This window comes from Trachypithecus francoisi, unplaced genomic scaffold (genome assembly GCF_009764315.1).
Source record: "Trachypithecus francoisi isolate TF-2019V2 unplaced genomic scaffold, Tfra_2.0 Lachesis_group10, whole genome shotgun sequence".
Lineage (NCBI taxonomy): Eukaryota > Metazoa > Chordata > Mammalia > Primates > Cercopithecidae > Trachypithecus > Trachypithecus francoisi.
Window position 1 is genome coordinate 94,185,696 of NW_022681455.1, and position 24,650 is coordinate 94,210,345.

At 39.2% G+C, this 24,650-nt stretch overlaps 1 protein-coding gene across 5 annotated transcripts in view; it reads left to right on the forward strand.

The window, feature by feature from the left end:
- The window catches only part of FTO (FTO alpha-ketoglutarate dependent dioxygenase), a 414,073-nt gene that overhangs the window by 97,999 nt on the left and 291,424 nt on the right, over nt 1-24,650 (forward strand). For 4 of the 5 annotated variants that reach the window (XM_033218421.1, XM_033218422.1, XM_033218423.1 and 1 more), the window contains 2 exons: nt 9,813-9,890; nt 24,006-24,633. In XM_033218421.1, coding sequence (XP_033074312.1) covers nt 9,813-9,890; nt 24,006-24,633 — 706 coding nt within the window. Of the gene's footprint in view, nt 1-4,586; nt 4,606-9,812; nt 9,891-24,005; nt 24,634-24,650 lie in introns of those variants that run through there. The other variant, XM_033218425.1, reaches the window with a different exon arrangement.

Sequence of the window (24,650 nt, forward strand, 5' to 3'; positions counted from 1 at the left end):
TTGAAGACCTGTTATTAGGTGTATAAATGTTGAAGATTTTTATGTTCTTGATGATTTGACTCCTTTATCATTATGAAATGACTTTGTCTCTTGTAATATTTTTTATTCTGAATTCCGTTTTGTCTGATATCAATATAGCCACTTCAACTGTCTTTTAATTAGTATTAGTGGGTAAATTTTTTTTCCAACTTTTTACTTCTTTATAAATCTTTTTTTATTGCAGTAGAATATACATAACATATAATTTATCATTTTAATCATTTTAAAGTATACACTTATGTGGCATTAAATACAATTTCACAATGTCCTGTCCATCATTTTACTTTAAACCAGTTTCTTTATATTTGAAGAATATTTTTTATAGGCAACCTATGGTTGCATACTGCTTTTAAAAAAAATCTAGTTTGACAGTTTCTCCCCTTTAATTGGGTTATTTAGATCATTTACAGTTATTGCAGTTGTTTCTATGGTTGAATTCAATTCTACCATTTTTGTCTATTTTTTATCCTTTTTTTCTTGATTTCTGCCTTTTTTTGGATTGATTTTTTTTATGATTCCATTTTATCTCTTTTGTTGGCTTATTACTTGTAATTCTTTGCTTTTTTAATGTTTGTTTTAGGGTTTCTGGTATCCGTCTTTATCGTATCGGAATCTTTCTTGAAGTATTACTGCACTTCACATGTAGCATAAAAATTTTTACTGCAATATACTTTTCATATCTCTCTGGCCATTGTGATGCTGCTGTCATACATTTTATTTCTACATATGTTATGAATCCCACAATGTACTACTCTTGTTTTTGCTTTAGTCAGTTATCTTTTATAAAGACTTAGTGAGAAGTCTTTTGTATTTCCCATATAGTTACTATTTCTGATACTCTTCATTCTCTTAAGTAGATTCAGATTTTTATCTGTTGTCCTTTTCTTTCCACCTGAAGGTCTTCCATTATCACTTCTTACCTTGAAGGTCTGTTGGTGTTGAATTCTTTCTGCTTTTGTATATCTGAAAAAATATTTATTTCTCCTTTATTGTTGAAATATATTATAGCATTTCCCCACTATCTTCTGTCTTCCGGCAACCATTTTTTTTACAACGAGCTATTTGGTGTTATTCTTTTTTCTTTTTTTTTTTTTTTTGAAACAGAGTCTGACTCAGTCGCCCAGGCTGGAGTGCAGTGGTGCAAACTCGGCTCACTGCAACCTCCACCTCCCAGGTTCAAGCGATTGTTGTGCCTTAGCCTCCCAAGTAGCTGGGATTACAGGTGTGCGCCACCACACCTGGCTAATTTTTGTATTTTTAGTATAGACGAGGTTTCGCCATGTTGGCCAGGCTGGTCTTGAACTCCTGGCCTCAAGTGATCCACCCATCCACCTTGGCCCAAAGTGCTGGGATTACAGGTGTGAGCCACCACACCCAGCCTTATTTGGTGTTATTTTTATAGTTTTTTTGTGTGTACACAGTACCTTCATCTCTTGCTATCTGTGGGGGAGTGGTTCTAGGACCCTTGCAAATATAAAAATTCATGGATTCTCAAGTCCCTTATATAAAATGGCATGTAGCACTTGCATATAACCTATGCACATCTTCTTATGTACTTTAAATCATCTTTAGATTACTTATAGTACGTAATACAATATAAATGCTATATAAATAGTTGTTCTATTTCATTGTTTAGGGAATAATGATAAGAAAAAAGTCTGTACATGTTTAGTATATCTACAATCAGCCATTTTTTTTTTCAGGAATATTTTTTATCTGTGGTTGTTTGAATCCATAAATGGGGAACCCATATATATGGAGAGCCAACTGTATTTTCTTTTGTCTGACTGCTTTTAAGACTTTATCTTTTTCACTGGATTTAAGTAATTCGCGTATGATGCGTTTTAGTGTTATTTCCTCTTGTTTTTTGTGATTGAAGTCCTTTGAACATCTTAAATCTGTAGATTGATGGTTTTCATCCAATTTGGAAAATATTTGGCCACTTTTTTTCTGTCTTCCAATCTCTCTCCTTTCCTTTGTTAACTCCAATTACATGTATTAAGCTGCTTAAAATCATCCCATAGCTCACTGATGCTCTGTTAACTTTTTTCTCCTATCTTTTTCCTCTCTGTATTTCATTTTGGATAATTTTCCTTGCTGTGTCTTCAGGTTCATTTTTCTTTTCTTCTATTATAACTAATTTGTGTTGAATTATTATTATCCAGTGTATCTTTCCTCTCAGATATTGTGGATTTACTCTAGAAGCTTGATTTAACGTTACTTCTGTTTCTCTACTTACCATGCTCAATCTTTTCCCAACTTTTTGAACTTGTGAACTACCGTTATACTTACTGTTTCAGTGTACTTGTCTACTCATTTTGTCATCTGTTTTGTTTTTGCACCAGTTTCAATTAGTTGATTTCTCTCTTTATTATCAGTCATATTGTCTTGCCTTGTAGTATTCTCTTAGAAACTTCCATGCCTTGATGCTTTTGATTGGATGACAAACACTGTAAATTTTTAACATTGAAGTGCTGGATTCCGTACTTGCTCTTCTTTTAAATAACTCATTTAAGTTACTTGGAAACAGTTGGATCTTTTCAGGTATTGCAGTTAATTAGAAAGGAACAGTGTGACATTGAGTCTAGGGCTATTGCACTACTGCTGAGGTGAACTCCTTCTGAGTATTCTTCCTGATGTTTTCTAAATTATGACATTTTCTATACAGGCTAGATTTTTTTTGGTATGCTATAGTGTTGGCTCCCATTACTGGAAACAGAACAAGACTTGCTAAATATTAATTAAAAAGATCTCTTTTGAAAGCCTTATAGAGCTACCAAAGCAGCCAGGACATGAGGGTCCAAGAGCAGTGGCTGTAAGTATTGGTTTTAAAAATCTGTAAGTAGGATTGATTTTAATTAAAAACTTTAAAAAATTGTTATATTGTGTAGTTGTTTTTCAGTTAAAAATTAAACAGTTCTTAAGAGAGATGATTTCTCTTGCCTCAGGGATGGTGTGGTGCAGTGGGTGTGGCCTTGTACCTGGGAAGTAAGAATGGGAGTTGTGATTCTCTCCTAAGCAGCAGTATAGTCTCTTGCCAGTCACTTAATAGCTCTGGATGGGCCTTAGTTTCTTTATATGTTCTAAAATTTTGCAATTTTGTCATATTAAAAATTACACGATCACCACCACATAATTGACACATTTTATATGTGTAAACTTTTACGGGAAGTTTTTATACATTTCTCCTGTAGATCACTGAGACTAATTAATATCTGGATTTGTATTAATCCAGTAGCATTAATCTGTGGCCTAAAGTGTAATTTGATGTGCTACACATAGATTCCTATATAAGTAGTTTATAACTAGGAAATAAAACTGTCCTTTCCAGACGTGAATAAACAACAATAACAACGAATGGTTGCCAAAGCGTATTGAGGGCTGTTTATGTGCCAGGCACTGTTCTTAGAGCTTTATGTATTAATGTCATTTACATCTCACAGGGAGATAAGAAAGTAGTTCCAAATCATAAACCTAGACTGGCACTGGAATTCAAGAGTTTGGCGCCTTAGGCTATAAACACATAACAAAGGAGTTTGCTTTGTTATACAGACCCGTGCCCCACTGTCTGAATGCTATTTGCCTAATATCTGCATAGTTTATAGTTTGCAAAATGCACTAATATATATGAATAATGTTTATTTTATCATCACAACTCTATGAAACAGTGTCTCTTACAGATGAGGAAATTGAGAATGAGCGAGTTTGCTTCCGATGTGGTACCTCATCGAGGAGTCTCCATTCAATCCGACTTTCGCCTCCAAATCCAGTTTACTTTTACTGTGCCATATTTTCATGGAGAGGGAAGTTTTTCTTAGGACAGGGAATGCTGAATTTGTTGAAATGGTTGAAATACTTTTTTTCTTCTTATCTAAAGCAAATATGGTATAAGTATATGTGAAATATTTATTTACACTTCTTTTGGTTTAGCTACTTCTTATTGATCTTTTCTTTTCTTTTTTTTTGCGGGGGGGGAAGAATCTTGCTGTGTCACCGTGCAGTGATGACTTACTGCAATCTCCACCTGCCAGGTTCAAGCGATTCTCTTGCCTCAGCCACCCTGGTAGCTGGGATTACAGGTGTGCGCCACCATGGCCAACTAGTTTTTGTATTTTTGGTAGAGATGGGGTTCCCTTTCGTGGCCAGGCTGGTCTTGAACTCCTGGCCTCAAGGGATCCGCCTTCCTTGGCCTCCCATAGTGCTGGGATTTCAGGCGTGAGCCACTGCACCTGGCTCTTAATGATCTTTCTAGTGTTAGTTTAGATATGTCTTCTTTGCCCACTAAGCACCCTGCTTAAGAACTAGGTCATTTTCCCACTTAAAACCCTCATAGGATCATGCAGTTATTTTCACAATGAACGTTCATTAGCCATTATTTGTCATTGTATTTTGAAAAGACTCAGGTAACAAAATTAAATTTTTATTGAACCTGACACAATAGGATGCACAGTTGAAGAAGTATTATGTGGAACATGATACATGGATAAAGAATAAGTGTCCTTAGGAGCATAATCTTGACACGGCTGAAGAGTCAGGAGTGGGATGAAAAATATCCTTCATTTGTAGGTGAGATACACCCTTACATGATGAGTCATAATCCACTTAATCTTTTTATGTAATTACCGTAAGACTCTCAAACCATATCTCTATGTGACAAGATATACAAGCTCAGATACAGCTTAACTTTTTCACAGTAAAGCAGAGGCTTAGGGTTGGTGTAGTTTCTGATATTTAACTTGAAACCCTTAGGAATTTGAGTTGTGGTGCTTTTTTTTTTTTTTTTTTTTTGAGACAGTGAGTCTTACTCTGTCACACAGGCTGGAGTGCAGTGGCGTGATCTCGGCTCACTGCAACCTCTGCCTCCCAGGCTCGAGTGATCCTCCTACCTCAGCCTCCTGAGCTACTGGGACTACAGGTGCACACCACCACACCTGGCTAGTTTTTGTATTTTTTCATACAGACGGGTTTTTGCCATGTCCCCAAGCTGGTCTCGAACTCATGAGCTCAGGTGATCCTCCTGCCTCCTCCTCCCGAAGTGCTGGGATTACAGGTGTGAGCCACCGCGACTGGCTGTGGTGTGTTTCACATAGGTCTTTTGTCCTCTTTTACTTTGCCAGAGCTGTGGAAATAGGTGGTAGCCTGCGTGGAAGGATCTTCATCTGCCCCTCCTGCCAGGTAGGAGAGCTGAGGCTTCACGCTCTCTCTGGCTCTCCATGTGGCATTTGTGAACGGCTTGATGTATTTGACACAAGTGTGACAGCAAAGAAGTGTGTGAGCAGAGCAGTGTGCTGCAGGGCCCAGCTGTGTGGATTTATCTGTACATCAGGCCGAGGAGCAGCAGTTAGCCAGATCTGACAGTCAAACGTGAGCTCCTTCTACCTGTGCTCCAGAGTGCATTTTAATGTTGTGTGTTTTTACCATGGCTGGCATTTGACACAAAGAAAATTGTCAGAGCTGTTTTTTTTCCTCTCCTCTTTAGTGTGCTAGTCTGCAATGGTTTTCCAAATAAATACTTCATTGTACATGGACGAAAGTATGCACTTTCTAAAACAATGCCAAAAATCATGTTGTCTTTATCTTTATACTGAATTTCATGTGAGGAATTAGTAGGTTAGATGTTTGAATTGGTAATAGGTAAGACGTTTACATAGTGCGAAAATCAAAACAATATAAAATGGAATATTTTGAGTAGTCTTGGCTCTGCCTTTGTCCCTTTCTAGTCATTTCCCACCTCTGTTGACAGTTAATCACTTTAATAGTCTGTCATTCATCCTTTGTGTTTCTGTGTGTGAATGCAAGCAGAGTTTTGTGCCTTGGTTTTTACTCCCCAATATCTTCTGGAGAGCTTTTTAGCTCATAAACAGAGAGCGTCCTTGTTTTGGTTTACTGTTGCTTTATACTTCATCACGTGGATGTCCTGTAGTTTATTCATCTGTCCCCTGTGGCTGGAGATTTGCATTGTTTCTAATCTGTTTGTTTTATTGAGATAATAATTTCCATATCATAAAATTCACCATTTTAAAGTGTAAAGTTCAGTGGTTTTTAGTGTGATTCGAAACTTTTGTTCTACAAATAATGATGTAATGAGTATCCTCGTGCATATATTCTTCTGAACATGGTACAAGTATGTTAGAAGGATAAATCAAAAGTAGGTTCGCTGGCTCACATGGTAAATGCATTTGCATTTTGAAAGGAGTTGACTGTTACCCTCTCTAAGGATCGTGTTGTTTTGCCCTCCTGATAGCAGAGCGAAAGGGCCTGTTTTTCTTAGTCTTGCCCATAGTGACCTTGCTTTTCATAAAACAATCTTAATGTTTGATTTTTATAAAGCAGTTAAGAATTTTTAATTTTGGCCGGGCGCGGTGGCTCAAGCCTGTAATCCCAGCACTTTGGGAGGCCGAGACGGGCGGATCACGAGGTCAGGAGATCGAGACCATCCTAGCTAACACGGTGAAACCCCGTCACTACTAAAAAAATTCAAAAAACTAGCCGGGCGAGGTGGTGGGCGCCTGTAGTCCCAGCTACTCGGGAGGCTGAGGCAGGAGAATGGCGTAAACCAGGGAGGCAGAGCTTGCAGTGAGCTGAGATCCGGCCACTGCACTCCAGCCTGGGCGACAAAGCGAGACTCCGTCTCAAAAAAAGAAAAAAAAAAAGAATTTTAAATTTTGATGTTTATGAGCTACCAATTTAATTTACTATTGATATCTGATTGATTTCACTGATGTAAACATGACCAAAACTTCTCTTTATGTTTGTAAATATTGTTATTTAATAATTGATCTTGTCAGTTACTTGGTAAAATTGCAAGTAGTGAGTGTTGATGTTCAGAGCAGATTTTTATCTGTAGGGTCTTAAGTTGGGTGATTTTCTGGTCCCCATTCTCTGCTGTCGTGTAGACACAACATTGCTCACAGTATTAAAATGAAAATTCCTAGTGAAAGATCAGTTATATGCTGCTTGCTCTAGAGTAGGAAAAATCTTGTCAAATTTTATCCTTTTAATACAGCCTTTTAAGTTACAATGTTTTATACCTGTCTGATGCTCAATTCCGAAATGAACTAAGAAGTGGTGGTTGTTACAGAATTTAGCTGAACCATTAATTATAAGCAGAGGTTCAGCCTACATTGGCACTTGTCAACCTATGGGACAGGTCTGTTGCTGTTTCACCTGATTTAGGTGGAGTATGTAATTACTTTTGGGAATCTGTACTTTTGTGCTCCTCTTTATATGTAGATTAGCTTTATTGATGGACTCTCATGTAGAGATCTTAAGGTGGTGTTTGCAAGGTGGAGCCATTTCAAGGTTTGAGAAATGTGCATTTGAATTATTCAAGGCTTACTTTTTTTGGCATTTATAAATATTCTGGCACTTTATGTCTATAAAAAAGACTAAGAATTGATAAAATATTCATAGGAAAATGGAGGCATTTCTGAGCTTGAAGTAAAAATTGAAGTATAGATTTTGATTAAATTTATGATGGAGTGGAGAAATGTATAAGTATGCACATAGAAATATCATTGGTTCTTTCTATGGCCCAAATAATGATTAATACTGAAAAACAGATAAATTGATTAACCAATAGAGAGTTATCCAAACTGGTTTGTCGATTATCTGTAATGGTATGTGTTACATTAGTATTATAACTATAAAAGTATCATAATTTAGGCCAGGCATGGGAGCTCACTTCTGTAATCCCAGCACTTTGGGAGGCCAAGGCAGGCAGATCATTTGAGCCCAGGAGTTTGAGACCAGCCTAGGGAACATACTGAGGCCTCATCTCTACAAAGAAAAGTAAAACAAAACTAGCCAGGCATGGTGGCATTGCACCTTTAGTCCCAGCTACTTGGGAGGCTGAGTTGGGAGAATCATCTGAGCCCAGGAAGTCAAGGCTGCAGTGAGCTGTGATTGGGCCACACTTCAGCCTGTGGGACAGAGTGAGACCCTGTATCAAAAAAAAAAAAAAAAAAAAAAAAAAAAATTCATAGTTGAACTGGTAAGTCAACCTTTTTGTTATAAATGAGAAAACACCTATAGTCAAAACAAAGACTTTGACTAAATAAATATAATAGAATTATGCCTAAGAGTAGAATTCGGTTTTGTGTCTCTTAGGTCAATTGGTTGCTATACTTCTATTCCCTTTCTTTTTCCTCACTTTAGATAATGATACAAAAACAATCCAGAAAGAATTTGTGTTTTACCTAAAAGGACGTTTCCTTTGACTACTCTGATTGTGATGGGTTTGTGAGAGAAGGTTGCTATCCTGGGGTGGGAGAGGGTAGTACTTAGGGCCACCACGTCTGGTTGAGTAGGTTGTGCACTTTGTAAAGACAGTGGCCATTGGAGCAGGTGGAGCCTGAAATCCAGTTTGTGTTTACCAAGTCATATTCTTATGGAGTGGAACTATATTGGCCCAGAGCAAGGTGTACCATTATCTAATTTTTATAAATGTGACTTACTGGCTGACAGTAGCTTTGATGATGCATTTAATTGCATTTTTATTTGAAACCCAGTTGTTTCTGCTGTTTTTGCTTTCTTTCTTACAGATAATGTCTGTTGTATGTACATGTCTATGTGTCTGTGAGTGTATGTGCACATTTATGCCATTTATGTGCCACGTACACACACAAACTCCATATATTCTTGAATGTAAGGTCAGATATTCTTTGAAAAATATCCCTTAGAAGGAAGCAGGTGCCCTGCCCTATATGTATCTGATTTCTTATAAGATACTTTATAATATGAGATCCTCTTTCAGTTACTTTGTTTGAATAGCACAGTACTGTTTGGGGAAAACATAGTCTCTGGAAACAGCCTCAGACAATGCTGGCTTTGAGTGCTTAAAAAGGCTGCTTCATGGAATTGGAAAAGAAAAGAAACAAAGATGTTTAACACAGATTTAGTAATTATTATAGAGATGATAGATCACTCTAAGAAAGCAATGCTGTAAGTGGATATGATCTCAAATAAATGTTTACAAGATGAATAACTATTCTATATATCCTGACATTATGCAGATAGATACTTGTGGCTTGGTTTGGTATTTCCAGTGATAGTACCGTAAAAGGATTTACAAGCTACTATGTCTCAAGCAGATTGTACAGATGGGCGTTTGCTCTGGAAAACTGTATTGGATGACTTGTAAGCTGGCTCTAGCGATGAAAAAGACCTGGATGTCAACAATACATGTGAAAAGTGAATCAAATTGTCTCATGAAATGTGAGAGTGAATAAAATTATTTCTAAGTTTATGCTTCATACCATGTGTAATTTAGTATGTATGTAAATTGACTGGGTGCCATGACTCATGCCTATAATCCCAGCACTATAGGAGGCCAAGATGGGAGGATTGCTTGAGGTCAGAAATTTGAGACCAGCCTGCGCAACATAGCGAGACCTTGTCCCTACTAAAAATAAAAAAAAAAATTATCCAAGCATGGTGGCACCCCTGTAGTCCCACCTACTTGGGAGGATGAGACGGGAGGATCGCTTGAGCCCAGGAGTTTGATGTTATAGTGAGTTATGGTCACACCACTGTATTCCAGCCTAGGTGACAGAGCGAGACTCTGTCTCTAAAAGAAAAGAAAAAAAAAGATATATATATAATTTAATTAATACATTTTATAATTGCGATTTGACTAATTTCTCTCTCTAAAAGATTATAAATTCAAAGTTGGCTAAAATTTGTTTGTATTCTTTTATTTGAAAAATAAGAAAGTGCCTTATTTTGGGTCATTGTATATTCACTTATATGTAATTATTATTATTTTCAAACAGAAACTGAGGCTTCTTGAAGAGCTTGAAGACACTTGGCTTCCTTATCTGACTCCCAAAGATGATGAATTCTATCAGCAGGTAAGGTGTTTTAATATTTTTATCAATTTCAGTGATGTGTTCTGATCAACCTTATTTTACCTATGAGGAAGCTGGGCTAGAGAGGTTAAATGACAGGTGAAAAGGTCAAATTAGATCACCCATGACTCCTCATGGCCTACAGAGCATGTACATTTCTTCAGAGTCGGCTTTTTGCTATGAATTTAATGCTTTAACATAGTGACTGTTTTTATTTCCTCGGACATTCCACACTTCCTTGCCTCTGCTCATGCTGTTTCTTCTGCATAGCTCCTCCTCCTTCCTTTTGCTCCTTATCCTGTTGCAGATGGCTAATTCTTCAAGAGTTCAGTTAAACATCACCTCCTTTGTGAACATTTTTCCAGCTTATGCTACCTACAAGTCAAGTTGATTGCACTCCTTGTAAATAACTCTGCATCACCTAGCACATGTGGTATTGCAATTACAGGATCCCGTGTCTGTCTCTCTGAATTAGACACCACTGTTTCAATTACAAATGACAAAAACTTAAATCAAACTCACTGTGGCAAAAAATAAGGGGAATTTATTGACTTGCCTTAGAAGTCTGGGAGTACGTGGCAAAATCCAGCTTTACAAAAGATGTCATCCGATCAGTTTCTTTCTGTTTTTCTTGGCTTAGCTTTCCTCATTGTGATCTCATGCTCAGTAGGCTCTCATCTAAGAGCATAGCAGGACTCTGACAGCCCAAGGGGTATGTGGTCTTTGGCATCTGGGATCTTAGAAAAAGGTAGGGAGTTCTTTTTCCCTGGTTCCATCAAATTCTCCAGAAGTAATCCTGTTGGCCTGGTTGGAGTCGTGTGCTTATGACTGAACTAGTCATCATGTTCAGGAGAGTCAAATGCTCCTGTTTGCCTGGCCTAGTTCTTGCACCTACTCTTGGAGTGGGGCTGGAGTGGGAGTACTCCCACCAAACTGCATGCACTATGTGAGTTAGACGTGGGTGGCTTTCCCAAGGGAAAATCGGAGTCCTGTTTCCAAAGAAGAAGGGTAGGCCCTCTGGGCATGTAAAAATAATAAATTTTCACCTCTTCTTTCCTACTAGAATGTGAAGTCTTAAAGCGGAGGGTTACCATGAAAATCGGAATAGGAATTAGGTCACGGCATCTTTGTATCTCTAGCACCTGCATGTACATAGCTGACCATCAGTAACCAAGGAAGGAAGAGAGGAAAGAAGGACTTTATCCATCTAGAATCCAGGTCAATATGATTTCTGTGACTTCTAGCTCAGTATTATTCCTAGGCCACTGTCTCTTATCTCCATCCCCATTTGATTTACACCATCTTTCCTCTTCACTATCAGTCCTCTTATAGGTCTGTCTGGTTTTCCTCCTTGCCCCCCTTCATACTTGAAGCTGTAATCTGCAGTGAATGTATATTCTTTTGCAGTCAGGCAAAAAATAATTTTTAAATGTTCCCTTAAGACAGGTAAACCCACAAAAATGCAATTAGTTCTGAAATGCTTACTAATATTTTCATAGCTATGAGCCTTCTAGTGCATGATTACATGCATTGTCACAAAGCAGCTGCTGAGCCATTTCAGCTTTTGTAGTGTGAAAATGGTACAGGAAGAATGAGATACAAAAGGTTATCAGCCCACTGTGCTCTGAACCAGCCATCCGCTAAGGGATAAAAGGAAACCTAAATGCAAACAGAACAACCATCAAGCCTTCTCTGTTATCTTTTCAAGGCCCACAACAAACCCTGATACCAATATCGAATCACTCTAAGTGCACCTTCTTGTTTTTCTGTTCTTTTCTTTTATTTATTTATTTATTTTATTTTTTATTATTAGTATTATTTTTGAGACAGAGTCTCACTCTGTGGCCAGGCTGGAGTGCAGTGGTGTGATATCAGCTCACTGCAACCTCTGCCACCCAGGTTCAAGCGATTCTCCTGCCTCAGCCTCCCGAGTAGCTGGGATTACAGACACCTGCCACCATGCCTGATTAATTTTTGTAATTTTAGTAGAGATGGGGTTTCACCATGTTGGCCAGGCTGGTCTCGAATTCCTGACCTCAAGTCATCCACCTGCCTCAGCCTCCCAAAGTGCTGGGATTACAGGTGTGAGCCACTGCGCCTGGCCAAAGTACACCTTCTAAGAAGGCTTAGTACTTCAGTAAAACTTTAGTAAAAGTAAACCTCTTCTCTTAAAAGATGAAATGAAAATACTTTTTAATGACATGAATAAATAGAAAGTTCAGACCTGACACTGGGTTCCTTAAACAGGCCTTCACCACAAGAATGCCAATCCAGCTGCCAGTCATAAACAGAGGAGTCTGTGCAGCTTCCGTTTTGGGTCTGTTGATTGACCTTTACAGCGTGCTAGGCTTTGTGCTACGTGTTTTATGCATACTCTCACATGTAATCCTCACAACAGCCTCATTCATTCATTCCACAAATAGGTATTCAGCAACTACTCTTCTTCAGGCTTGAGGTACTTGAGGTAGGTATTATTTCTGTTGTAGAAATCAAGAGAGGAACCAGGCACAACTGTAAGTTCTACCTACTTGGGAGGCTGAGGTGAGAGGATCATTTGAGCCCAGGAATTAGAGTCCAGCCTGCATGTCATAACAAGGCCCCCTCTCTAAAAAAGGAGGAAATCAGGAGAGACTAGTTATCCGAGTAGAAGAGCTGGAGTTCAGCCCATATTTGTCTTACTCTGAATGCCCATGCTCTTTCTGTTATATTGTCCACCTCTTGGTCTACCGTGCTCCAATTCAAAACACCTTCAGAGAAGTTTTGCAGTTTCTTTTAATAAGACCATAGATAAAAGAAGCAAAACCAAACCACCAAAAGTCAAAGCAGAAAAGCAGAGAGAACCTCTGTTAGCTCATCATGGAATACAAGGAAGCAAGGACTTACATAGTCAGAAAACAGACTCTGGCTTCCAGAAATATGAATGCAGCCCCTCTTATCCAAAGAAAATGAGACTCTCCTCAGTAACCCCCTTGCTTTCATTGATTGTGTACTAGCTGTGTGCTAGGTTGTTCTGTTGCTATTTTAAGTGCATTACATATATGGGCTCATTGAAATCTTGCTATACTCTTCTGAGACAGGTATTACTAAAACCCGATTTTAGAGATGAGGAAACCAAGGGACAGAGAAGTTTAAAAATTTGTTCAAGACTTATATGCAGGATATGTTGGGACTAGGATTTAAGCCTGGGCTGTTGGCTTTCGGGTCTCTACTCTTAAGTCCTATACTGCTTCTCTCTTCCCTTGTGTTTCTTCATCCTTCTGAGATGACTCTGCTCTTGTCTCAATGGTTCCAGACCTCTGTCCCCATCCCAGCTCTCCCTGTGACCTCCAGCTCTCCACTTCCAACTGCCTATGGAGCGGCTCTACCTGAAAGTCTTCCAGCTACCTCTAACTCAACATGATTCATATTCATTAAGTTACTTACTCCATTAAACAAATGGATTTCACTCCCCAACTCTGTGCCAGGTAATGTTTTAGGCATTAGAAATGAAGTTGTGAAAACTAACAAGAGATTCATGTCTTCTTTGAGCTTATTTCTTGTGCGACAGGTGGTGTAGGAGCAAGCCATGTAGATACTTGTGGGAAGAATGTTCTGGGCCTACAGAATAGCAAAGCCTCTGAGATACATTTGGCAGGAAAAGCACCCGAGGCCAACATATCTGGAACAGAGGGAGAGAGCTGGTGACAGCAGGGGAGACAGTCAGAGAGAGAGAGAGAGGGACCCGGTTATATAGGAACTTACAGTTTGTAAGTTCTGTAAGAAGAACATTGGTGGTTACTCTGAGATGAGGAGGCATGAGAGGGCTTGGAGCACAAGCATGACAGGATGTGATTTACATTTTAATAAGGATTCATTCAGAATCCTTATTCAGAGAAGGCTCCTCCCATTCAGCCTCTTCTCTGATGGTATCCCCTAGTCCCATTCTTAAAATTAGAAAGCTCACCACCCTCTACTTCTACCCATTGCTTTCTTCCCTCATTTAGTCGCTGGGCCCCTGGTGGTTTTACCTCTTTAGAATCTCTCAAATTGTTTTTTCTTTTTCTATCCCACAGACACTACCTCAACTATGTAGGCCGCATTGATCATCTTCCACCTCTGCAGTTTTAGCATCCTCCTGATTGGCATTCCTCATGCCCTCCCCAGTGCCATCAGAACTGACTTGTACCTCCTTGTTTTATAAATTTTGTTGAGTCTCCTTTCTTTCCAAGGTCAAGTTCAAATTCCTCAGCATATCCACCCTATGAGGCCATTGACTTTCTTGTTTTCTTTTTTTTGAGATAGAGTCTTGCTCTGTCGCCCAGGCTGGAGTGCAGTGGTGCGATCTTGGCTCACTGCAACCTCTGTCTCCCAGGTTCAAGCGATTCTCCTGCCTCAGCCTCCCGAATAGCTGGGACTACAGGTGCATGTCACCATGCCTGGCTAATTTTTGTATTTTTAGTAGAGATGGACATGGCGAGGCTGATCTCAAACTCCTGACCTCAAGTGATCTGCCTGCCTCGGCCTCCCAAAGGGCTGGGATTACAGGTGTGAACCACCATACCTGGCTGCCATTGACTTTCTGACCCTAAACTAACCTCTCTGGTGTAATCTCATTCCATGGCCTAAAATGGCACTCAACCATAAACTCTTGTCATAGGGAGTTCTTGGTTCCACCCTGACTCTGCTGTGCCCTCTTATCCTTCCTTGCTAGTACTCTCTTCCCTTTTCTGTCTGGTAAGCATCTACTCTTAAAGACTTTACTTAAACACTACATATTCTGTGAAGGCTTCAGAAAATCCCTTTTGTTCTAAAATGTATGCAAAATCTGACTGCTTCTCACCACCTCTGCTGCTTACACCGTGGCCAAAACTGCCATCATCTCTGTTGCAACAGCCTTCTGACTGGTTCTGCCTCCTTCCCCCGGTCTAGTTGATTTTAACACGGCATCCGGAGTGATCTTTTGAAAACATAAATCAGCTCGTTACACTTTCTTGCTCAAAGCCCTTGAATAGCTTCCCATCAGCCCAGGACCTGACATGCACCCACAAAGCTCTACATGCTTGGGTTCCTAACTGCTTCCCTCACCTCATTTCCTACTCCTGCCCACTCCCCACCCTCCTCACACTTTTATTCCTATTCTGGCACTTTACTCTTCCTGGAATAAACCAAGCTCACTCCTGCCCCAAGGCCTTTGCAGTGAATGTTCCTGCAACCTGGAACTCTCTTATCTCCCCAGGCATCTGCAGAGATTGTACCCTTACTTCTTGCTTTCTTCTGCTCTGACGTCACTGTATCTAGAGGCCTTCCCTCACCACCCTGTGTAAAATACGCATACTTACCCCAGCACTCCCTATCCTACTTCCTTGGCTTTATTTTTCCCCATAGACTTATTATCATCTAAAATACCATCTTTTATTTATTTATATGCTTATTGTATGGCTCAGCATACTAGAACATGAGCTTCTAGAGAGGAAATAGACGTTTTGCTCTCTTCCATGTTCTCAGCACCCAAGTGCTTTCCAAAGAGTAAGTGTTCAATACATATGTATTCAGTACCTAAGGGTTTTCCAGCTTTTCCTTCCTAATTATTCTCCGCTCCCATAGCAGTATACTCACACTTCTATTGTAGTGGGTTCTTCTCTTTTTGTTTCCATTTCAGTCTATACTGTTAAATTATGAGATGCTGTCAAATAGGACCTATCTTCTTTCAATCCTTGTATGTCTGGCACTTTATACAGTACCTGGTACATAGCAAGTATTTGGGAAATATTAAGTAAACAAAATGAAATGAAGTATTGAATGAATGAATGAATGAATGAACGAGAATCTCTACGTCATTTTGTAGCAAAGCACATGTTACCTCAAGTCTTGTGATAGCTGTGGCAGAGTCTGAACAGGGACTCCAGAAGTGTATCCCTTCTGGGGCTCTAGTTTGCATCATGCAGACAGAGTCTGGGTCAGATGAGTGTTTAGCCCATTCGTCATCAGACAGCTGCCAAGTTGCAAGCATTTGACAACAAAAATTGTATAGAAAATGAGTGATAGGGTGCGAATTGCTGAGTGCAAAATAGAGTTAGGAGCAAAATCTATGAACAGCTAGATTAGAAATACGCTCCTCTAAAATCAGAATATTCTGGCACTTTTAAGTGAAGGGCATTTCCCGAGTCACTTGAAGATTTAAAATTTTTTTTCTCTCTATCCAAGGTTGAGTTCCACTGGGCTTCATTTAAGTGAGCCCCTGGTAAACTGGTATCTTACTCATTTAAAACCATGTCTGACTTCTCTGTCTGATGAAATCTTTCAGAAGCATCTCTTGATATGGGAGGAAAAGGTAGAATTTTTATATAATGGCTTAAAATAGACAGAAAATGAAGCCTGATCTCCAGAGAGCTTAGCTTTCCACATCTTTCAGCCATTGACAAAGGCCTGGCATGCTGGCATTTTATATCTAAAATACCTTTCCAAATACTTATTAAACTATATAATCATCATTTATGCCACAGGATCATTTGTGGATCTCAAGAAATACAGTATGTGACCAGACAACTACTAATATAAATTTCATGACTCATTGGAAAAAACTCTAATGGGATTAAATGAAAAAAAGTCTAGCATATTTGAAAATCTGCCAACAGCTGTTCCAAATTATTTGTGATATCTAATGTTCTACATGTACCTGTCCAAAATGGAAAGTGAACTTATTTGTTTGACAGAATGAATTAATATTAAGTTACTTAATGTTCACTTATTCTCCAAAGTTACTTGTTCTTTTTTTTTTTTCAAAGAAAAATTGAACAAATGCTACGTAGTACGTTTATGTGTCAGGCACTAATTTAATTACTTTATAAACAATAAAAGAGGGCATTTAGGTTGGGATTTTTTTTTTCTCTTACATTTTCTTTGAGACAGTGACAAAATTAGCCAATTATTATTATTTGTTTTCACTGTGGCACAGTGAAAATTCCTCAGTCTTGAACAACAGATTTAAATAGTACCAGAAGTTCTGTTGAAGATTTTTGACCATTTAGAGCCATCAGAAAGAATCTCTTGGCAAATATAAGAAATGTCATGAAAATTAAGAAGTTTTTTAGTGCAGCATCTTCGCTCTGATTTTTTTGATTAAAAATATTTTACACTTATTTTGGGAAATTTGAAAATAATATAGATGTCTAAAGAAGAAAATTAAAATAATGCTCAAGTACGTTACTCAGGGATAACCACCATAAACTTTTGGCTATCTTTTTCTCCAAGTTTTTTTTTTTTTCTGTGAGCCTTTACAGTAACGTACTGTTTTTCTTTTAATGAAACTGAGATCCTCTTGTCTGACTATCCTGTTACTAACTTCTTCTATGACTATAGTTTCCTACTGACTTTCAAACAGTTAAGTTTGTTACTTTAATATTCCATCACGTGGTTGTACCATTTTCCCTTCTAATCCCTTCTTGGGCATTTCGGTGATTTTCAGTTTTTAATTATTATCAATAACAGTGTGATGGATATTCTTATAATCTTGTGTGTTTAATAACTTCCTTATGACAAATTCCTAAAAGTAGAATAACTGCATGAAAAGACACGGGCATATTTAGGTTCTGAAAGATCTTGTCCAATTGGCCTTAAGCAACGTTGTAATAATTTGCATTCCTAATTGCTCGCTATCAGAATATTGCATTTTGCCATTATCAACAATATGTATTACTATTATAAAATGTTTTAATGCAAATTTGATAGACTAACTAATTTAAGTATAATATAATACCAATTATATATTTTCCAACTTTGATATAGTTAATATTTATTTATCTATCTATCTTTGAGATGGGGTCTCACTCTGTGGCCCAGGCTTAGGCTTACTGCAGCTTCCACCTCCTGGGCTCAAGCCATCTTTCCACCTCAGCCCCCCAAGTAGCTGGAACCAGAAGTGCATGTCACCACACCCGTATAATTTTTTTGTATTGTTAGTAGAGAGGGGGTTTCACCTTGTTGCCCAGGCTAGTCTGGAGCTCCTGAGCTCAAGCAATACACCTGTCTGAGCCTCCCAAAGTGCTGGGATTACGGGTGTGAGCCACCGCGCCCAGGCAGTTAATTTTTTTATGTGCTAAGAGGCTTCTCTATTAATTTGCTTGTGAATGTGTGTGTGTGTGTGTGGATTTAAATTTTTAATGGTTCTACGTTCCTGCCATATAGGTTGTACTTTTGTTTCCAGTTTGTTTGCCTTTTATTTTTATGATTTATTTTATACAAAATTTTAAAATTTCAGATATTCACATCTATCTTCTTTTTTAAAAAGTTTATTGATTAACTGTATATGTGTATAATTTACATACCATAAAATGCACCTTTTAAAATTGTATAATTCATTGATTTTGGTAAATTTCCAGAGGCATACAACCATCATCACAGTAGTTTTAGAACATTTTTAGCACCCCAAAAAGATCTCTCATGCCTCTTTACATTTAGTTTTCTTTCCTACCCCAGCCAAGATCTCCACTCATCTGCTTCAGTCTTTTAAAGCTTTTATTCTTAGAAAGGAGTCTTGAGCACTTATGTGGAACCAAGTGCTGTGGCTATAACGGGTACTAATGCTATTTTCTTGTTCTTTTTTTTTTTTTTTGAGACGGAGTCTCACTCTGTCTCCCAGGCTGGAGTGCAGTGGTGCGATCTGGGCTTACTGCGACCTCTACCTCCCGGGTTCAAGTGATTCTCCTGCTTCAGCCTCCTGAGTAGCTGGGATTACAGATGCCTGCCACCACACACAGCTAATTTTTGTATTTTTAGTAGAAACGGGGTTTTACCTTGTTGGCCAGGCTGGTCTCGAGCTCCTGACATAAGGTGATCCACCTGCCTCAGCCTCCCAAAGTGCTGGGATTACAGGCGTAAGCCACTGCTCCTGGCCACTAATACTGTCTTCTTTTAGGAGCTTGTGATCTTACAGGACAGATTATTAAACAAATAATAGTTTAAATAAATATAGTTACAAATAGATAAGTGCTATGAAAGAGAAGTAAAGTGTGTGGAGTGATAACAGAGGGCACCTATTTGAGGGTGGAGATTCAGGAAAGGTTTCTATGAGAAAATGACCCAGGGATGGGAAGGACCATCCAGATATGGAGTTGGGGGAAGAGCCTTGGGAAAGTACTTAAGAGCTAGACACTTGAGGACTGCAGGAATAGAAGCACTTATGGTCAGAGAGAAAAGGGACATGATCTAAGTGGAAAAAAATGGAATATTTTCCCATGCCATTATTTTCTTTTTATGCTGTTTTTTATGTCAAGGTATTTGCAGATGATATTTATGTGGTTTTATGGTTTTCCTGGTCCATAGGGTTATAATTTCCCTGTATTAAATAGATCTTATATAGTGTTGAGACCCAGTGTATGCTGAACAAGGGCAGCAAGATTTCAATGGGGGGAGGGCAGGCGCTTGTGCATATGAGTGCATTATTTTCAGTGTTCCTTTCTTAGTCCCAGAGGGGAGTGTGTTCAGAAACAGAGTTCTTTGGAATTACCATACTTTTCTTTATTATTTTATACTAAAGACCATTCAGAGAGTACTGGAGGTGTTAAGACAGTGTGAAGAAATTACCTTCTTCATCACTTCTTCATCATTGCTTTGAGTATACTGGGGCCTCAGGGACTTGCTTAGAAAGTAACCAGTATAGTGATAGAATTAGAGTTACTGCTCATGGCTCCAGAATATTTGGTCTCTGCCTACAGGATCGCATTGCTTTCTTCATAAGCTATGTAAATAGAAAGTACGATATCACTGTTTCTGTTTTCCAATGGGGATAACTGAAATATGGAAACTCTAAATCCTTAATGGATCCCTGACAGTCTCAATGACAGTCCATAGTGGTATGCCACATGACTCTTCTCTTTGTCACTTTCAGTTCATGGTCAACACCTCAGGTAGGCATTTTGAGAAGCAGAGCAGTCCTACCACACTTACCTAGTAAAGTCATTTTTTCACATTCAAACTTGACTCATTGATTTTTCTTACATGCACTTCCTCCCACTTTCTTCATGTCTTCTATAACATCTCCTGCACTCTGCCTCAGTCAGAACAGGCTGGATTATGATATAGTAACTGATAACTCTCAAATCTCAGTGGCTCCACACAATGATATTTCTTGTCCATTTTATGTATCATTTGTGGGTTGGCACAGAGTCACTACCCATTAAAGTAGCTCAGAGATCCAAGCAGCCACCAGCTGGTTGCTGTGGCAGAGGGGTGCAGAGTATGCTGGAGGGTCTTGCAGTGACAATGACATGTTCCAGGCTGGAAGGATGACCATCATTTTTCACTGGACAGAAGTAATCCCATGTTTCATCCATCATGAGGGGGCCAGGAAGTGTAATTTTATACTGGGCCCAAAAAGCTGGGTAGCAGGGGAGGAATCCAGAACTATTTAGCAAACAGCTCTAATGACCAGCATGCATTCTTAGCTAGTGATTCACGTTAACTTCACTGAGAAAGTCAGAGCTTTCTGTAACCACCACCCCTCCAAAAGAAACCCTAGAACTTACTCATCTGCCTACTATTATTACATTTATCATCCTATCTGAATTCATACCTTCTTTCTCCTTCTAGCCTATTCCAATATAAGAAGTATCTTCTCTCCTATCCAAATATTTTTGATCACATACTGCTATCAGTAGATAAGCACATATAGTGATGTCCTAGACAATGTTTAACAAGTGGCCTGTAGGGGAAGAGAACCAGCCTTGATTTTTAGTGTTTTTTGATTTCCGCAGTGTAAATACTCTCACTGTGGACAGTTTCAAGCACCATCATGGTGTTACTGAATGCCTGATTGGAAAGAGATGTACACAGTGAGCTCTCATGAGCCGGTGTGGAGTGACTCCAGCACACCACCGGTAGTATGCCGGTGGTAGTACTTATGTACTTGTGTCTGTTTTATAATAATTTTCATATTAAACCTATTTTTGTGTGTGTGTGTGTATATGCATACGTATTTTAAGAATGCTTGATTTCTTTTATTTTATATTAAAAATAAAGCAGTTCTATCTCTCTCTTGTGCCCCACCACTCTACCAGATTGCCTTACAAATCCCTATATATCTGACTTGGGGGCTACTGCTCTAGACACTCAAGGTCTCCACTTCTTTGGTTATTCACTCTCTGCGTCATCAGCCTCTTTCTCTTGTATCATTCTTGTGAGTGTACTGAGAAACTCTGGTATTCTCTAGCATCTTCCATCATTAGAGATTGTCGCTTAGTCTAGTCTTCTCCTTTATCAAAAGCTCCATTTTTCTACTCCCCTTCATAGCAGAACCATTCAGAGACATCTCTACATGCCATTTCACTTCCCCCTTTTTCTTTCTGTCTTCGCCTACTCCAATCTGACTTCCACCCCCAGCTGTCTACTGAGATTGCTCTTGTCATTGCCATAAGTGATTTCCATGCTGCCAAATCTACTGGATCATCTGGCATCATCTCACTTGGCCCCTCAGTGTCAGGTGACATAGTTGACTACCCCATCCTTCTAGAAATGCTCTCCTCTTGTAGCTTCTGCATTAATACACTCTGCTGGTTTTCTGCTGGTTCTCCTTTGTTGAGGCTTCTGCTGTGACTCAGGAAATAGCTTTGGTCTCCTTTTGATATTTGTACTATTTCCCTAGGTGATCTCCTTCATTTCTAGGCCTTTAAAACCAAGCTGTGTGCTGATCACTCCCACATTGCGTTCCTCTGCCCTCCTTTCTCTTCTGAGCTCCAGATGTGCACATCTAATTCCCCCCATATTTTCACCTGGAGGTTTCATAGGTGTCTTCAAGACTGCAGCTCCAGAGTGAAAGCTTCATTTCCCCCTTCTTCCTACTATTTCTCTTTTTTTTCAGTTTTCCTTATTTCTCAAAATAGCAAATTACTTGTTTAGTTGTTAAATCCAGAAATCTGGAATGTATCCTTAACTTCTGTCCTGAGCAACAGGGAGAAACCCCGTCTCTACTAAAAATACAAAATTAGCCGGGTGTGGTGGTGCATGCCTGTCATCTCAGCTACTCAGGAGGCTGAGGCAGGAGAATCACTTGAACCCGGGAGGCGCAGGTTGCAGTGAGCCGAGATCACGCCATTGCACTCTAGCCTGGGCAACAAGAGTGAAACGCCATCTCAAGAAAAACCAAAAAGCCCAAAAGACTTCTATCTTTTTTTATCCCTTACATCTAATTCATAAACACATCCTTTTGTTCTACCTACAACATATGTATTTCATCTGTCCACTTATCTCTGCCTCTATTTTAGTCCAGACTATCATCACTTTTCTCCCAGATGATTGTGATAGCACATTCCACTCTCACATGTGCCTCTTTCCAATCCATGCCTGATATTATAACTAAGAGCGATTTGTATAAGATGTAAATCAAGTTATTTTTCTCCCTTCTACATCCTCCAGTACATCTAGAGTTAGCTCCAGATTCCTTACCATGACCTCTAAGGCTGTGTGTGATCTGGCCTCCGCCTTCCTCTGCCTCCTCATTGCACGTCACTCTGTCTTTGGCTCTTGTGCTCTAGTAAAACAAGACTTTTTTTTGGTCCCTAGAATAGATTGGTCTTTTTCCTGAGTGCCTTTGGCTTCTTTGGTCTCTCTTTCTGGGAAGCATTTTCTCTGACTTGTCATATTTCTGGTACCTTCTTTTCCTGACGATCTCAGCTTAAGTCCCGTCTCCTTAGAGAATTCTTCCTGCTCTAATAAGATTTCCTACTGGTTTGTTTCTGTCTTAGTACTTAACACAATTTGGGGTTGCTTTTCTTTATTTATTTACTTGATTTGGTAGAAAGCTTTGTGAGAGCAGGGACCTTATTTCCACCTGGTGGTAGATGCTCAATAAACAGATGTTGCATGAAAAAAAAAATGTATGGAAGAGTACTGGACTGTTGCCCTGTCTATCATATGAATGGTAATTACTGAATGAAGACAGAGAAGGAAGGTATCTTAACAATGGTGTGCAGCACAATACAGGGAGGACAGGTTAATGTGTTGATCACGTCTGACTGTTTCTTTAAGACAGCCTAAAACTAGGAAGGAACAGATCCGATCAAACGTTACAGAGGTAAATGTAAAATCCTGTGATTTGGTTACAAATAAATCAGTTGCATTGTACAGAATCAGGAAACTCCAGCCTGACACCGATTCACATGCCAGGTCCTAAGGAAAGTGGTAGCCGAAAAGCTAATGCAGCCCTAACCTACATTAATCATTCCATGTATTTCTTTATTAGGGGAGGGAATTGGCTAATATTACTCTTCTCCAGTGACACCAGTAGAATTATTAGACCTTTCAAAAAAAAAATTATTAGAACTTTCTAGAATTGCAATGTAATAACACCTCATTCATCCATCCACAAATCCATTTATTTCATTCCTTTACCATTTACTGAGTAAATTCTGGGCACTTGTATTATAGTCATGAGCAAAATTACCATGACTCTTGTGTTCATGGAACTTAATGTCTGACTCCTGAAGAGAAGTGAGTTCTCTTTTTGTGAAAGTGTTAAGCAGAAACCAGTTTGTCATTTATTGAGAGACAATGCATACTCATGGTTAAGAACTCATGCCCTGGAAGCCAGGGGTTGGTGTCCAGGGGTTTTAAATTCCAGCTCCAATATTTGCCAGCTGTGTGACTTTGGGCAAATTAATGTCTTTGGTCAAATTAATGTCTCTCTGTTTCAGTGGCCTTATCTATAAACTTGAGATAATAGTGCTATACATAGAGTTAAAATGAGCTAATGCTCACAAATAATTTACAATAGTACCTGGTACGTAGTAAGTGCTTAATAAATATTTTAGATAATAAGCAGTTAATAAAATGGTGTTGAGATTTAGGGTGAGAAAAAGCGGTCACAGAGTAATTCTGGTGTATCAGGACCCACATTATTATTTTTTGTTTTTTATTAAAGATTGTTAGTAATTTGAGCTTGAACTTGAAAATCTTGACTGTAGAGTTTGATGACATTTGTTTTATTTGGTTTTCTGTTTTGGGCTAGGAAGATGTGACTCCTGTTTAGAAATAACCACCAGGTAGTCCCCCAACAACTCCCCAAATGCTTACAAAGAAACACACCTTTGGAAATAATACAATTGTAACTATATATCAACGTCTGTTTTTGCTTTGGTTTTGTTTTAGTGGCAGCTGAAATATCCCAAACTAATTCTCCGAGAAGCCAGCAGTGTATCTGAGGAGCTCCATAAAGAGGTTCAAGAAGCCTTTCTCACACTGCGCAAGCATGGCTGCTTATTTCGGGACCTGGTTAGGATCCAAGGCAAAGATCTGCTCACTCCGGTATCTCGCATCCTCATTGGTAATCCAGGCTGTACCTACAAGTACCTGAACACCAGGCTCTTCACGGTCCCCTGGCCAGTGAAAGGGTCTAATATAAAATACCCCGAGGCTGAAATAGCCGCTGCTTGTGAGACCTTCCTCAAGCTCAATGACTACCTGCAGATAGAAACCATCCAGGCTTTGGAAGAACTTGCTGCCAAAGAGAAGGCTAATGAGGATGCTGTGCCACTGTGTATGTCTGCAGATTTCCCCAGGGTTGGGATGGGTTCATCCTACGATGGACAAGATGAAGTGGACATTAAGAGCAGAGCAGCATACAACGTAACTTTGCTGAATTTCATGGATCCTCAGAAAATGCCATACCTGAAAGAGGAACCTTATTTTGGCATGGGGAAAATGGCAGTGAGCTGGCATCATGATGAAAATCTGGTGGACAGGTCAGCGGTGGCAGTGTACAGTTATAGCTGTGAAGGTACAGTCTGCTCTGCG